The following is a 16,618-nucleotide window of genomic DNA, read 5'->3' as shown; positions in this document are numbered from 1 at the left end:
TTTCATTTATTTTTATTGTCAGGTAATATTTCATTATCTGGATATACTTCATATAAATGGATTTATCCATTCATCAGTTGGTATATATTTGGGTTGTTTCTACTTTTTGGCTATTATGAATAAAGATGCTATAAACATTCTGTACTAGTTTTTATGTGAGACATGTTTTCATTACTCTAGGGTTGGAATTACTGGATCATATGGTAACTCTATGTTTAACAGTTTGAGAAACTGTCAGAATGTTTTCAAAAGTGGCAACACCATTTTACATTCCCATAGTGTATGAGGGTTCCAATTTCTCTGTATCATCACTAATAACTTATTATTATCTCTCTTTTTGATTATAGCGATCCTAGTAGGTGTGAAATGGTATCTCATGTGGTTTTGATTTGAATTTCCCTAATGACTAATAATGTTGAGTATTTTTTTGTTTATTGGACATTCATGTATTATCATTGTCCATTGTTTAATTAGGTTGTCTTTTTTTATTTTTATTATTTTTGCGGTACGCGGGCCTCTCACTGTTGTGGCCTCTCCTGTTGCGGAGCACAGGCTCTGGACGCGCAGGCTCAGCGGCCATGGCTCACGGGCCCAGCCGCTCCGCGGCATGGGGGATCTTCCCGGACCGGGGCACGAACCCGTGTCCCCTGCATCGGCAGGCGGACTCTCAACCACCGCGCCACCAGGGAGGCCCTAGGTTGTCTTTTTATTACTGAGTTGTAAGAGTTCTTTAGGTATTCTGGATACAAGTCATATCAGATTTATGATTTGCAAATATTTGCTCCCATTCAGTCTGTTTTCTTTTTTACTTTCTTGGTAGTGTCCTTTGAAACTCAGAAGTTTTAAATTCTGATAAAGTTCCATTTATCTTTTTTTTTTCCTTTATTGCTGTGCTTTGGTTTCATAGCAGAGAAACCACTGCCTGATCCAAAGTCATGAAGATTTATGCCTGTTCTCTTCTAAGAATGTTATAGTTTTAGCTCTTACATTTAGGTCTTGATTCATTTTTAGTTACTTTTTGTATGTGGTGTGAGGTAGAGGTCCAACTTCATTCTTTTGCATGTGAATATACAGTTGTTCCAGCACCATTTGTTGAAAAGTCTATTCTGTCCCTAATGAATTGTCTTGACACCTGGGACTATTTCTTTTTATGGCTGATTTTAGCTCTGTGTAAAAACAGCAAAATAAACAAACAAACAAAATCATTACATTTTATTATCTTAATTCATTGAACATATGCAGTGGAGAATGTTAAGTACATAAGCATTTGGGGCTTAAAACATATTTTGACTTCCAGTGTCCTGTGGTACTTTAATATCTTTTTTTCACAAAATATGTGGGGAGTTTTAGACTAAGAACATTTTATAACAACAACTACCAGCACTTTATATGATTCACAGTTTATATCTACAGACTCTTACTGAATTTTCACAACTACTCTTGAAAGTAGATCATATAGTTTTGTTCTTATTATTATTGTTGTTTCTGTACATTTTTATTTTTTTCTGCTTAATTCCTTTATCAGCATTTAAGCGAGATACCTCTGCATTTTTTAGTGGTTGGTCTGGGGATTACAATATGCATCTTTTTTTTTTTTTGTCCCCATTTTTAAAGTTAAACTGAGTTGAAAGAGTTAGTGTGACTTGTCTGGGCCACTAACAGCAAAAGGCAAAAACAGCTTTGAAGCCAAGTCTTTGGACTTCGGACCCAATGCCTCCCACACCATGTAACTCCAATGCATTGACAGTTAGGATTAGAGACCACTTCAGGGTTGCCCCAAATTGAAGCAAGTAGGTTGGGCCTTTATAATCTCCTCCTCCCATTGACTGGTCTTTGGATGTAGGCTGACTTCAGGAAATGGGCATGGCCTTGGGTGAGGCAGGCCCCTTTGGCCTCTGGAGGGCAGTTCCTGGAGAAAGGCTTCACTGTGAGTGAGTAGCCAGTGGCCAGCTCTCTCAGCAGCTGGGGGAATGGCTGTCTTGATCCCACAGTGAGGGCCTTTGGGCAGCAAGGCACAATACTCACCCATCCTGCGGGCTGTACAGTGTTTCTCACCCCTTCCCATGCATCAAAATCACCACTTTACAAACACACAGAGGGCTGGACTCAACTCCAGGCTTGCTGGATCAGAATTTTCTGGAGGAGGGCCCAAGTACCTGTATTTTATAATATTCCACAGGCACTGCCAGGATTATATAGTACTCATCTAGAACAGCATATATGGCCATAAATATGAATGGTGGTCTGTGTTTTTACAAGTGACCTTTATTCTTTGCCTTCTCATATGCTTTTTTTAAGAAAGTCACCAAGGACTGTTTCTGAGATGACTTAAAAGCAGTCTTGTTTCCAGTTAAACACATATGTACACACAGAGATTCCTTGCATCCTTTCCAGTCTCCAGTCTCCCAATTTTCTGGGTCAATTTATGTCTCATTTACAAAATTGCATTATATTTCTGACAACTCTTGCATTTTATTGATGTAGGAGCGTCCCCTTTATAAAGCACATTTGACAAAAAAGAAAAATAATTTTTTCATGAAATTGAAATGTCACAAAAATACATTAAATTGACAAATGAGCTCATTGGGCTGAGCAGTGAATCATGAATTTTGGAACTTTGACAGCTGATTAGGAGAGTAGGATGAATCTCAACTTCACTCATTCCAGTTATTGACTTATTAGTACGTGGTTTAGTAAGTATCTGTAAGATTTGTTTTTAAGTGTTCAGGAGCCTGAACGAATATTTTTCTTTAGCATATTAATTTGTCTTTTAGTATCTGGACTTCTTCTAAAATCATAGCACTTTAAGGCTGGAAGGAATGTTAAGATATTTTCTGATTGAACATTTCCCAGTGACCTTGGGATCCACAGTAAGAGAGCATGGTAAGGTAGCATCTGTTGCAGATTTTATCTCATGCTTAGAAGTTCACAGAGCACCTTAAAGGGTGGCAATTTCAAGCTCACTTTGTCAAAACTGGGAAATGAGTTCGTCAAATTTCAAATTAACTGTGTGTCATTTAGCTTTGATCTCTCAATAATCTCACTTGCTTTGATAGTCACATTTTAAAGTGGTATGTATATTACACATTCAAACTTAGTGGATACACACACATATCCTGGAAACCTATTTTACATTTTCCCCCTCCTCTGTATCTCCACATTATCGTTTATCTCCTGTGTTAATTCCAAACTGTAAAATATATTTTCATTGAATAATTTCAAATCTGTGAGCTTGTATTCTTAGGAAAAAGGTAAAGGTAGAATTAAAAAGCTCATCTTGCAGGCTGCCTACAGTGGCTCCCCTTCTTCTCACTGAGGGCTGTCGTGTGCCATCCTCAAGCTTACCCCTCTCTCTTCCTTTCACTCTTCTGCTCTCTACTCTTCTGAAACTCAGAACTTCCCTGCCAGAGTCATGTGCCTAGCAACAAGTATAACTTTGGCTGTTGGAAAAAGAATAGAATAGAGCACAAAGCAGATGGAGGGAAATGACAGTCAGCATTCGGCCAGCCTGACCAAGGAACACAGACTCTTCCAGGACCCTCCTACCCTAGAGAGATTGGCGTCTTTAAATTGCCAACTTCTCTCGACTGGGCTGAGCCTTTACTTTTATGCCAGTGCTGGAATCTGGTCCCACCTCAGTTCCCTAAAGTGAGTTCTCTGCTTCCCTCACTTTCTCCTCATTCTTTCTCAGCAGCTGTAATTTTTTTAAATTAAATTTTATTGGAGTATAACTGATTTACAGTGTTGTGTTAGTTCCTGCTGCACAGCAAAGTGAGTCAGTTATACATATACATATATCCACTCTTTTTTAGATTCTGTTCCCATATAGGTCATTACAGAGTACTGAGTAGAGTTCCCTGTGCTGTACAGTAGGTTCTTATTAGTTATCTATTTTGTATATAGTAGTGTGTATATGTCAATCCCAGTTTCCCACTTTATCTTTCCCCCACTTTGCCCCTTGGTAATCATAAGTTTGTTTTCTACATCTGTGACTCTATTTCTATTTTGCAAATAGGTTCTTTTGTACCATTTTTTTAGATTCCACACATAAGCAATATCGTAAGATATTGTCTTTGACTTACTTTACTCAGTATGCCAATCTCGAGGTCCATCCATGTTGCTGCAAATGGCATTATTTCATTCTTTTTTATGGCTGAGTAATATTCCATTGTATATATGTACCACATCTTCTTTATCCATTCTTCCATCAATGGACATTTAGGTTGCTTCCTGGCTATTGTAAATAGTGCTGCAGTGAACATTGGGGTACATGTATCTTTTTGAATTATGGTTTTCTCAGGGTATATGCCCAGGAGTGGGATTGCTGGATCATATGGTAGCTCTATTTTTAGTTTTTTAAGGCACCTCCATACTGTTCTCCATAGTGGCTGCACCAATTTACATTCTCACTGGCAGTGTAGGAGGCTTCCCTTTTCTCCACACCCTCTCCAGCATCCATAATTCTTTACAGAAACAGGCCAAGCCTCCATGATCTGATTGATGACCTAGAGCCTCAGAACACTGTTCACCCCAAGCTGAACTAAAAATAACTGTGGGAATCTCTGCAGAAAACAAAAGGTCTGCTCTAAAAAAGTAGAACTGTCTTCGAGTTGAGCCCAGCCCCCAACCCACTGGAAGCCTATCTTTGACAACTCAAATAGGACTAGAGATCAGGGTGAAGAAATCATAATCCACAGTCTAGAATTGACTGCCTTATACCATGTTTGAATAAGCCAAAATGTAGAGTGTAACCAGATGGTCCAAGTAGAAAACATTTTAAAACACTGTGTGCCATGATTGTACGGTTTCTGAGGGTGAAACCATTTTTGCTTATGGAAACTTGACATGCATAATTTTGCTGCCCTGCTAAAAAGTTTGGAGGGAGAGAGTGCATTTTGCACTGTTATCACCACAGGCTTGACACATGCAATGAAATTAGGCAGTTGATTTAATGCTTCTGTATTTTAATATTAAACTGCACTGGAAAACACACCATTCCACTGCCTTGGAAAATACACAGTTTTGAAAATCGCTCAAACTCTTCATGCTTCCTATGACCGTAGAACAGTGCCAGGTAGTGCTTGCAGTTTGCGCATGCGTGATGGTATGAGGGACCTCCTCTGGGGAATCTGAAATTAATTGGGAACCAGATGTCTGGAGATCTGAGTTCTTCCCAACTCTGTGTCTACAGGTATGTGACCTTTTGAATCTATCATTTCTGCCTTTCTGTCACTCTGTTTTTTCACCAACAAAGAGAATAATAATATCTGCCCTACCTATCTCATATGAATAGATGTGAAAGCAATTTGAAAACCGTAAAGCACCAGTTCACGTAAGAAATTATGTTATGTCCAGGAAATTCATCATCTGGAAATATGCTAGCTCATGGTAAATTCTAGCAGGGACAAAGAACCACAATATCAAATCAACTATTTAGAAATTAATATTTATGTTAGAAACAAATGTTTTAATTAAAGAGGTGTTTAATGTGCCTCATTGTAAATTGTTAGATGACTATTGCTGGATAAGGGCAACTTGCTTTGGTTCCCTATTGCTGGCACTTCTCGTCCTGTGCCAAGTAGAGGCACACGATTAAAACACTGTCTAGAGGTGTCCTGCCAGAAAGCTGTAGCCGACTCCTCATGGGAATCCATTTCTGGATTCCCCATTTTTGATTGGATTACATCTTCCCCCAAAATATAAAATAAAATGTATTCTGAAACATAATGTGTGTTCAGTTTTGCTTTGCTTTGTTTTAATTTTAGGTACTGTTGATGATTCTTTGAAGCTTTCCAATTGAAATCACTGGTTGTTAATTGATTAATAATGTTATCAAATCGTTTTTGAGGCATTCCACATCCAAGGTGCTTTTTATGCATGCCTTCATTTAATTCTCACATCAGCCTTATGAAGTGGATGCATAATGATTTCCATTCTACAGATGAGGCAGCTGAGGCCAAGTGCAGTTATGGTAACTTGCCCACATCATGCAGCTATTGATGAGTAGAACTGTGACTCAGACCACATCTTCAGGACTTAAACTTGTGCTCTTTACCTTGTGCTACCTTTGTAGCTCAGCTACAAAGCTTCCCTCATTTCAAGGGAAGTAGAAATGTTCTAATGTTAAGCCTGCAAGAAATCTAGAAGAGGTACTTTATTTAAAAATTTTTTTAAATCAAATAAATATTTTCTTTTTTTAAAGTAATTGCTTGATAAAAATTTCTTAGGTTTAGGGCTTCCCTGGTGGTGCAGTGGTTGAGAGTCCGCCTGCCGATGCAGGGGACACGGGTTTGTGCCCCAGTCCGGGAGGAGCCCACATGCCGCGGAGCGGCTGGGCCCGTGAGCCACGGCAGCTGAGCCTGCGCGTCCAGAGCCTGTGCTCCGCAACGGGAGAGGCCACAACAGTGAGAGGCCCGCATACCGCAAAAAAAAAAAAAATTTCTTAGGTTTAAAGAAAAATCTACATCCTGTAATTACCACATCCTATAACTTGTGTACCAAGTTGAAAGGACATGTTGGGTATATTTCAGGATCACTGTCTTAATGAAATTTAAGCTGCAGTTATAATAAAAGAAGAAAAATATGAAAATTAAGTATGCCAATGGCTGGTTTCACATTTTATCTTGTGGGATAATCTCCCAAGCTCTATGAAATTCATGGAGAAGAGGTTACATTAGGGCAGAGATGACAGATCATGGCAGGAGAACTTTTGATTTAGATCATTTAATTGCTTTTATTTGATTCCAAAAATTATATAAATGATAATCTCAGCAGATAGAGAGAGTAAAGATTAGTACTGGTCCGAGGCCACAAATCATTTTGAGCCTGAGCATGTACCCTGGCAGAGAGATGAAGGAAGGGAGAGACTCTTTTAAAAACGAAAATGAAAACGGCTGGGCTATTGTGGGAACAGTTTAATAAGAGGTTCTGTAGAATCTTATTTAAGGGACACTGAGGGACATGCCTGCCAAAGGTTATCAAGTCCAGAGTGAAGTCTAAGTCACACATGCTGGGCTGACCCTGAACATTCTTCCATTTAAAAGCTTGCCGTTTTCAATAGATAACCAATGAAAAAAATTATGTGTGTGTGTTTTTGTGTGCTCACACAATATGTAAGGTCATAATCTATAAAAATCTCACGTATGATATGCAAAGTCAGTGCTAAATAGAACCAGCATTTCTAGTGGGCCAACAATGATTTTCACCAACTCCTTCCTTTACAGATGAGAAAACTGAAGCCCAGAAAAGTTTACTGCTTTTAAAAGATTTGCCAAACACAAAATAAAATGGGCTGTGTCCCAAACCACTGAGAAGATACAGATCCAATTCTCCCATAACTGATACCACTATAGAATAAAATTCTCTCCACAAAAAAAAAAACCAACCACTAATCCCCAACCACAATTCTTCTTACTTCTGGCAGCGTTCACTGCTGCAAAATCTACAACGAGAAGATTTATACCAGCTCCTGAAGTTTATGGCAATGAAACATGATCTATAAATCTCAAATTCTCAAAAAATAAAGCATCTTGTCACTGGAGAAACACAATGAGCTCCTTTGGGGCCTTCTTATAGATCCTGAGACCCCACTCTGAGCAGAAGACCCCTGACTACCCACCATGCTGGGGAAGGAGGAGGTGAAGGAGGAGGGGTTCTTCTGGAGAGAACAAGGTGGGAAGTTAGAGGAAAACCACTGCTAAGACCCACTTATGTTGGTGAACTAGGACTTGTTTGTTGTTTTTCGTTTTTTTGCGGTACGCGAGCCTCTCACTGTTGTGGCCTCTCCCGTTGCGGAGCACAGGCTCTGGACGCGCAGGCTCAGCTGCCGTGGCTCATGGGCCCAGCCGCTCCGCGGCACGTGGGATCCTCCCGTACCGGGGCACGAACCCATGTCCCCTGCATCGGCAGGCGGACTCTCAACCACTGTGCCACCAGGGAAGCCCCTAGGACTTGTTTTTAAAGGGACAAAGCAGCAGTTCAGCAAATCACAAAAATTGAAAATATTAAAGATCCCACATTCTCATCACCTAAACAATTTACTTTTTGTTTTCCTGTTTTCTTTTTGGTCCATATTAATATGCAGACATATTTTCTGAGTTGTAATTTATTTCCTTTTCCTGTAACTCACTTGGATTTCTGTCTCAAGTCCCTTTTCCACACAATAGAAGGAAATTTAGTTTAGTCACTTCCTGATAAATGTGGCCAAATCCAGTGGTTTCTCATTTCTGCTCTGTATTCAGTCCGTCTGGGTGCTCCCTGGTCTTTCCTCCCCTCCCCCACCCTTGGTATAGACGCTAAGGGGCCCTGGATCTTTGGGAAGGGGCTTCTAGCGCTCAGTGTCGATCTGTCAAGCCTGTTCTGGCATCTGCTTCCTGTAACCTGGGGTCCTCAGCCTTCTCCTTTAAAACCTGCCTTTCTGTCCCTTCTCTACTGCTGGCAGTAGAGGGTCCCTGCACTGAGTCTGACTCTTATTTCTTCTTCTTCTTTTTTTTTTAATTTATTTTTTGGGGCACGCTGCGCAGCCTGTGGGATCTTAGTTCCCTGACCAGGGATCGAACCCATGCCCGCTGCAGTGGAAGCGCGGATTCTTAACCACCGGACCACCAGGGGAGTTCCTCTTATTTCTCTATACTCCCATCTCAGCTCAAAGGATCTCTCCTCAGTTCCCCAAATCTAAGAAGCTGACATCTTTGTGCCCTGGTTCCTCAGTGAGAGCGCCGTCCTAGGAGCAACGCCTGCTTCATATCTCCAGTCACAGAGAGGGGGAATTTAACATATTTAAGGGGAAAAATTATTTAATATTTCATAGTATCAGCCTGCCACATCTATAATTGTCTTGTAATTGTAACTTTGCATTAGGGCCATTTTAACACACTACCAGAAGTACTTTGCTAGTAAGTCATAGTGGTCATTTTAGTAAGAAGTTACATCCATTGAGTGACTATAACATAATTTAGTTAATCATCCCCCCATTATTGAACATTTCCAATTTTTATCTATTATACGTAACACCGCTGTAAGAATTAGTGGATTTTGAAAGAAAAACTTATTTTAACAAAAAGCCTGAGCATGCAATTTTATAAAATTGTTCTGAACTAAAGTGGATGGAGCAGTTGCCTGCATGATGGCCTGGTGCCCACTAGCTCTTCTCTTGCTTTTAAGATCATAAATAATTCTGCACATTAGGGGCTCAGGTTCTTGCCCTATGCTGACTGCTGTCATTTGCACCACCTCAGCATTGTGAGGATGCAGTGTTTTGGAAGAGGTTAGAATCCTCGGTGGCCAAGAACTGTTATTTTCTGGGGACCGGATCAAGGAAGGAGACTGGACAGGTTAGCACATAGAATTTTCTCTTCATTGGCTTAAACTTAGCTACAACTTTATGGTTTGAAATTCCAGAGCCCTTTTTTTTTTCTATAGCAGTGAAAATCTAAGTCATTTATGCTAATTTGCTGAACACAGTTTAAAAATTTCATCATTTAGGAAATTCAAGAACTGCATTGTATTAAAAAAATAAAAATAGGGCTTCCCTGGTGGCGCAGTGGTTGAGACTCCACCTGCCGATGCAGGGGGCACGGGTTCATGCCCCGGTCCGGGAAAATCCCACATGCCGTGGAGCGGCTGGGCCCGTGAGCCATGGCCGCTGAGCCTGCGCATTCAGAGCCTGTGCTCCGCAATGGGAGAGGCCACAACAGTGAGAGGCCCGCGTACTGCAAAAAATAAAAAAATTTTTTAAAAAATAAAAAAGCAAGGATTTTGATATAGAGCTAACCAAGAACAAGAAAATGTGAATATTCTGATTTCTACAAACTAAATTTGCAAATATGCTTTATCTAAAGATACAAGATTTTTATAGAACATTTCCCAATGTCTACATTTTGAAGTCATTTTTGCTTTTATAAAACACATGGGCAAAAGGTAACCATCTTTTCCAAACAGAATTACAAACACTTGGTGTTCAAGACCAGCAATACTGCTTCTAATAAATGTGAGAGATGACTTATGTGGGTTGGCACACATAGCAAAATAGGCATTTTGGGGTAGCAAAAAATTAGAAACAGTTGAATGCCCAGCAATAGAGAACTGGTTAAAATATTATGGCATGGATTTGGAATACTGTCGCTATTAATTAAAAAATGGGCACCTCTCTAAGTACAGTTATCAAAGAATTTCCAGGATGCACTGATAAATTACAAAAAAAAAAAAATAACATTCATTAAAGTGTTTACAGTATTCTAACATTTGTGTAGAAGGAGAGAATACATATATATGCTTATAAATTCATAGACTACTTCTGAAAGAACATGAAAGGTAATACAAATTGCCCTTAGGGAGGGGAAACAAAGGCTGGGGACAAAGGAGTGAAAAAGAAGTTTTTTCATCATATAGTCTTCCACCTCTGAAGGTTTGCACTGAGAACATATATTATCCATTTGAAAATGTAATTTTTTTTGGTGGTTCCTGAAAAAGCTAAACATAGAATAACTGTATGACCCAGCAACACCATTCCTGGGTATATACCCAAAATAACTGAAAACAGGGACTCAGATACTATATGCCCGTGCCCACTGCAGCATTATTCACAATAGCTAAAAGTGGAAACATTGCAAGTGTCCACCAACAGATGACTGGGTAAACCAAATGTGGTCTATATATATAACAGAATATTATTCAGCCATAGGAAGGAAGGAGATTCTGACCCATCCTACACCATGGATGAATCTTAAGGATATTATGTTAAGTGAAATAAGTCAGCCGCAAAAAGACAAATATTGTTTGATTCCACTTAGCTGAAATATCTAGACCAGGCAAATTCCTAGAGACAGAAAGTAGATTCGAGGTTACCAGAGGTTGCAGGGAGGGGAAATGGGAAGTTACTGCTTAATTATCACAGTTTGTTTGGGCTCATGAAAACGTTTTGGAAATAGAGATCATGATGGTTCACAACATGTGAAGGTAATTGTTAACACTGAACAGTACGCTTAAAAATGGTGAAAATGGTAAATTTTATGTTTCATATATTTTACCACAGTAAAAAAAATTCAAATAAGATGTAATCTAATTTAAAGAAAAACATCCTGTTTAACCTCTTGTCTACCAGAGGCTTCCCAGAAACAAACATTCTTCCAACCTGACCCCATCCTCCCAAAGCAAATAGTACCAAGTGCATACTGAGTGCAAAGGTCCTCTGTTGGGCACCGCCCAAAACAGAAAGATATGTGGACGCATGTTCAAAAGGGCTTATCACATAGCCTAGCCTAGCGGAGGTACCTGTCACTGTTGTGTAAAGCAAAAAAGATGCTGAGTAGGCGTCCCAACCATGTGTAGCGGGAGTGCGGAGGCAGGAGCAAACCAATTTTCACTGGCACATCCAGGATGGCTTGATGGAAGGAGCTGGTTATCAGCTCCTCTCTGCGAGGCAGAGAAGGGCATCCAGGCTCAGGGGGCAGATGAGTTAGGTTGACTAACCTGCCTTACTGGGGGTGCACCTCTGAGCGCAGGGCAGTGGTGTCCAGTCACTGGAGTGTGGGCCTGGGAGGACCAGACCAAAGGTGATTCTGTAAAGGCAGTTGAAGCCAGATGATGTCAATTTTCAACTGTAAAATTCGTTTGGACTTTTAAATACCGGCTGTGAGGAAATAGCTTAGGCATTCTTTCTGTTCTTCCCACTATCCTGTTTACTATCTAGGAATGTGAGCTTCGTACCCTTATTTGACAGAGAACTTTAACCATTTATGTATTTTTTTAAAATGTTTTTTTTCCAACTCAAACTGTGTTTGCCATCTAGCGATTAATCCATGCCATTACAACACCCTGGTTCAGATTCCTCATTTCTCAGCACTGCGGTTAAAGCTCATAGGCCTCCAGACTCCGTTCTGTTGGCCGTGGCCTCTGTCTCAAACTGCACTTTCCCCGTGCCCTGATATGTACAGTATGTTGGCATCAGAGACCTCAGGAATGAAATCTCATCCCTCTGAGAGTAGTAATAATATTCACCTGAAAGAAAAATGTAGCTGTTTAGAAGACAATGCACCTTAGAAATTAAGTATTATGAAAAGTTTAAGTAGGTTCCGATTTGAAAATTAACCCGTAGGAGCATCTTCGTGTGAATGCAGACTTCTCACATAAACTGGCGAGATTCTGACCATAAGGGATACCACAGTCATCTCCAGACTTTCTCTTCTTCCTGAGTGTTTTCTAGGGATAAGGATATTAACAGTCTAGCCTCCAAAGAGGCGATACCTATTTGAACATAATTCTCCAAATTTCTGACTTTCTGAATGCAGATCAAAGTTAGGAGCCACACCTTCTGCTTCTGTTTCTTTTCTTTCAAAAGCTGTTGTTAATCAGTTGGGACAGCAGACCAAGAAATATTGTGTTACGTCTACAGGAGATTTAAAACTCAACATCAGTCATTCAAAATTCTTGACAGGCCCAGGGTAACATTTTGCATCTGAAGCAGAGTTTTCAGAGATGAATCAGAGTTTCTAAACAATGTGGATTTCTGCATTGGTAAATATACTGGGTTCAATATCTTTTTTTGCCCCTGAGATTTAGGCTGTGGGAGCTCATTTACTCAGTAGTTACTAACTGAATGCCTACTGTTTGCTGGACTCTGAGCTCGGTACTGCTCGGTACTGTTATTATGTATAACTTGTTATACATAATACAGTTAGGATAACGTCTTTTTCGAAACTTTATTATAACTCCTCCACCTCCCATGGGATCCAAGCAAGGCTTTTTTACAGTGAATTTTGTCCTAGGAAGGATTGTGCTATAGAGAGATAGTGGGTACAATTCCCGCTTTACTGCCAAGTTCAGCTTACTTTTCAGGTTGTTATGAATGGTTAGCCTGGGTAACAGTTTCTGGCCTTTAATCCAACAGCATCCCCTTCCCTGCCAAAGCCTGGAACGTGAGAGAATGTATTGTAGGAAGCCATTCACTCAATCTCCAAAACCATGTGAACTGCTTGACTGTCATTTTTAACTGTTACTGTGTCTTTTTCTGTGTGTATGTGCAACTCTTTCCATCTGACTTTTGCAGGGAAAGCCAGAGATACCGGGTTTATGTTGTGATACCACTTCTGCCAGGTTTTGAAGGAGACATTTCAACCGGTGGAGGAAATGCTCTACAGGCAATAATGCACTTCAACTACAGGTGCCAAAGTTCTAAAATCCTCTGTTTACAGCTTTCAATCAGTTATGCATGTAAGCTGGCGAAAGCAATGGAAATGTTTCTCCTCATCTATTCAGTGGAGCATTGAACAGATGGACACTTTGCTTTATTTTACTTTTGAATCTTGGCCTGTTTACTAGTTGATAAAATTCAAATAGAGCCTAAAATCATAAGTGGTAGGCCTAGGACACATGACACATATAAAAGAACTAAAATATTAGTGTCTCTTTTATACTCATTGCCTATCACATATATAGAGTGCTTGTCTCCATTTATGAGGTGTATATATACACACAATATATATGAATATAAAAAAGACTAATATTTTTGTTCTTTTAATATATATTAATATATTATAAATGAAGACAAGGACTTTATATAGATACAGATATGACGTCCTTTATACATAATTAATTTTTAAAGATCATTTTAAAATTATCTTTAAGCCACCAAATCGTTTTGAGCTTTCCATATTCTTTGCAGTAAGTAGATGAAAAAAATTAAATGCTTAAAATGGTATGATCTGCACATATTGGTTTATGATTTTTCTAGGCAGCAATCCTTCAACAAGGTTGGTAATAATAGTCTCTGCCAGTAAGTGAAGCGTGAAGGTCCTTTCCTGTCTCCTGGAATTTTAATTGTTTTCCCTACCATCACTTTGTTAAAATTTTAGGGAACGTGGTAAGTCCTGTTCTCAATATTCTAAAAAGCAGAGTTTCCATATTCACGCAAAAAGGCACATGAGACTTCAGACTTGGCCAGTGGAAGATTATGAGGGGGGGTTGAGAGGTGCTAGCTGGTGGGCGGGTGTAGAGAGGTGCTGTAGAAAGTGATGGAAAGGCCCCCCTGACGTTCTTTTTGGGTCGCTTAGCTGAGAAGAGGTCAATGGACAGGCCTGGCATGAATCCAGCTCCCAATTATAAGCTCTGTGACCTGAAGCACAAAAGAGCCCTACTCAGAATCACACTTAATAAGTCAAAGCAAGGACTAGCGCCTGGATATTTTCTTTTAATATCCCCTGTTCGTCAGAACCACCTGTAGTTTCCCACCTTTCTAATCAAATTCTTTTGTGGGGGAGGGACAAATGAAGTCTTGCCCCAAACCCCCAGTGTGTAAAGCAGATAAGGGTTCAGGGCCTTGGTCAAATTGGGGCCGGGGACTTAGACGCCCTCTTGCTTGAGTCCCCCTCCCTAGAGGCACCTCCTCAAGATCCAAGGTCCTCCAGGCACAGTTTGAGCGCACCACTGTGGTGGAAATCTTTTTTTTTTTAATCCTCTTGCTTCTTTCCGACTTTTTAAGCTTGTATCTTTCTGTCTGCCAGGGTTTCACGTAAGGCGTTTTGTTTCATCTGGGGTAATTTTGCCTCATTACAGTATGAGAAAACTTTAACTGTGCTTTGGTCTATACACTTGGATTGAAGATTTGCCCATTTCTAATATTATCTGATTTATAACATGGCAAACAAAGCTTTTCAAGTATTTAAGGCACTTAATGTTTTAAGTATTTAAGGCAATAATGTTTAATTGGATTTTATCCACTTCATTTGCCATGCTAACATTATTTTTGGAAGATTATCGATTGTAATTATTTTCTGTAACTATTTTCTTGGGTGTGAACCAACTGAATGAAATAACATGCTTCGCTTTTGTTCAGCAACCAAAACTATAACCTTTTATTATGCAAAAAAATCTCTATTTTCTGGCATCATCTTTAATAATATCAGCATTTCCCAGGCATAACTGTACTTATAATTACTTTCACAGAGCAAAGTAGATGGAACATAGAATTTTTTGTCTTGTCGGTCTTTATAATTCATCGACTATTATCGGAGTCTTGAGAAGCAAAATCATTAGTAGAGGCAGCTCTTTGAGACTATATTTTTCACTTTTAAGGGGTTTTCTGACTTTACAGAGACAGCTCAGGTATAATAGTTTCCTTAATTCCAGAATTACTCTGCTAAGTTTGCCCTTTTCACCTCTGAAAGTAATATGATTCTGTAAGTATTCTTATCTGTTGTGGCATTCTAAGTTTATCTTTGCAGTCACCACATTTTCTAAGTGGGAAAGCTCATTCATAACCCATCTTTTAAAAATAGCATCTCTTTCTGAACTCTAAGATCAATTTTATAACTTTTCCATTTACGCACTTCAAAATAACTTGTCCCATCAATAACATTACAGAAGTGACATTCATATGTTTTTTTGGCTTTTAAAAAATCTATGTAGCATCTTCTCATAAAAGCACTTGCTCTATTTTTACTTGGATTAGGACTCTACCCCACAGATATTGAAATTGAAACCTTTGAAACCTCTATAATTATTTCTTTCCTTTACATATGTTCAGAACCATGTGCAGAGGAGAAAATTCCATCCTTGGACAATTAAAAGCAGAGCGTAAGTAACTGCTTTTCTTTTCCTCCATGGTTGTTTTTGGTGACATATCAGTGATTATTAATGTTTTCACAGTGTGGTTATAGGACTCTTCACAAAAGGTAGCCCACAAAATGCTTAACAGAAATAAATTACTTATTGTCATTAAACTGTCCAAACAGATGTTCAGATGAAGACATCACAGCATGAGCTGCATAGGTGATAAAAATGAGAGTATGTTTACAATTTTTTATAATTTATTTTTATTTATTTATAATAATTGTTTTGATAAGAAGTGGGATTTGTAAGGCACTTCAGAATGACCCCACATGTATCTTCTCCTGCGATCCTTCGCCACGGTCCTGGGAAGTAAGCAGGAAGGTGTCATCCCTGCTTTAAAGATGAGGACACAGTCAGCATGTATATACGTGGCCTCCTACAGATGTAGAAGTCCCAGGGTTCTCACACACTGTCGTATTTAGGGAGGAAAACTAATTATATAACCATTTTAACACCATAACACTTGACTAAATCTTGGAGGGTATTATACTGGAGGTAAGTAAATAAGAAAAAAACCCACAGTAATACCTTTTACTCCTGAAATTCTTCACATTTTCAAAGGCACTTTCTCAGATATCTTAATTGATCCTTCCACATAGTTCTTAGCTACAGTACATTGTAACTGTGGGTTTACTTACCTATATCTCTGTGAACTGACTCTAAGTTTAGCACATAGTAGGTACTCAATCATCTTTTATACCCTGAACAGTAGGTACAGAAAATTCCACAAGAACTAAGCTGAAGAAAGAACCCAAATTGTCTGACCTCTAGTTCATATTGGATTAAGATTGTGAAAATTTGTAGGTCACATTAAAAAGACTAGATTTTTATCCAGAAAAAGACAAGGTATGGTGTTGGATGCCTCTGATCACTGATTGAACTCATCAAAGTGGTCTTTATATCAAAGGTCACTGACTGATGGCAGGTGAGAGAAAATGGTGCCTTGGGAATGGATAGAAAGGTTATGTATGGATAAAACTGTGAAGGAGCATTTGAGGGGATGTGGGAGCAG

At 39.3% G+C, this 16,618-nt stretch overlaps 1 protein-coding gene across 10 annotated transcripts in view; it reads left to right on the top strand.

Moving 5' to 3' along the window:
* PLD1 (phospholipase D1) overlaps positions 1 to 16,618 on the top strand; it is a 206,841-nt gene that overhangs the window by 155,693 nt on the left and 34,530 nt on the right. For 8 of the 10 annotated variants that reach the window (XM_032631636.1, XM_032631637.1, XM_032631634.1 and 5 more), the window contains 2 exons: positions 13,046 to 13,159; positions 15,521 to 15,570. The exons of 1 other annotated variant lie outside the window; for it this stretch is intronic. In XM_032631636.1, coding sequence (XP_032487527.1) covers positions 13,046 to 13,159; positions 15,521 to 15,570 — 164 coding nt within the window. Of the gene's footprint in view, positions 1 to 5,063; positions 5,192 to 13,045; positions 13,160 to 15,520; positions 15,571 to 16,618 lie in introns of those variants that run through there. One more of the 10 variants, XR_004349782.1, reaches the window with a different exon arrangement.

This window comes from Phocoena sinus, chromosome 4, assembly GCF_008692025.1.
Source record: "Phocoena sinus isolate mPhoSin1 chromosome 4, mPhoSin1.pri, whole genome shotgun sequence".
Taxonomy (NCBI): domain Eukaryota; kingdom Metazoa; phylum Chordata; class Mammalia; order Artiodactyla; family Phocoenidae; genus Phocoena; species Phocoena sinus.
The sequence above is the reverse complement of the archived record's forward strand: the minus strand, read 5'-3'. Positions and strand labels throughout refer to the sequence as shown.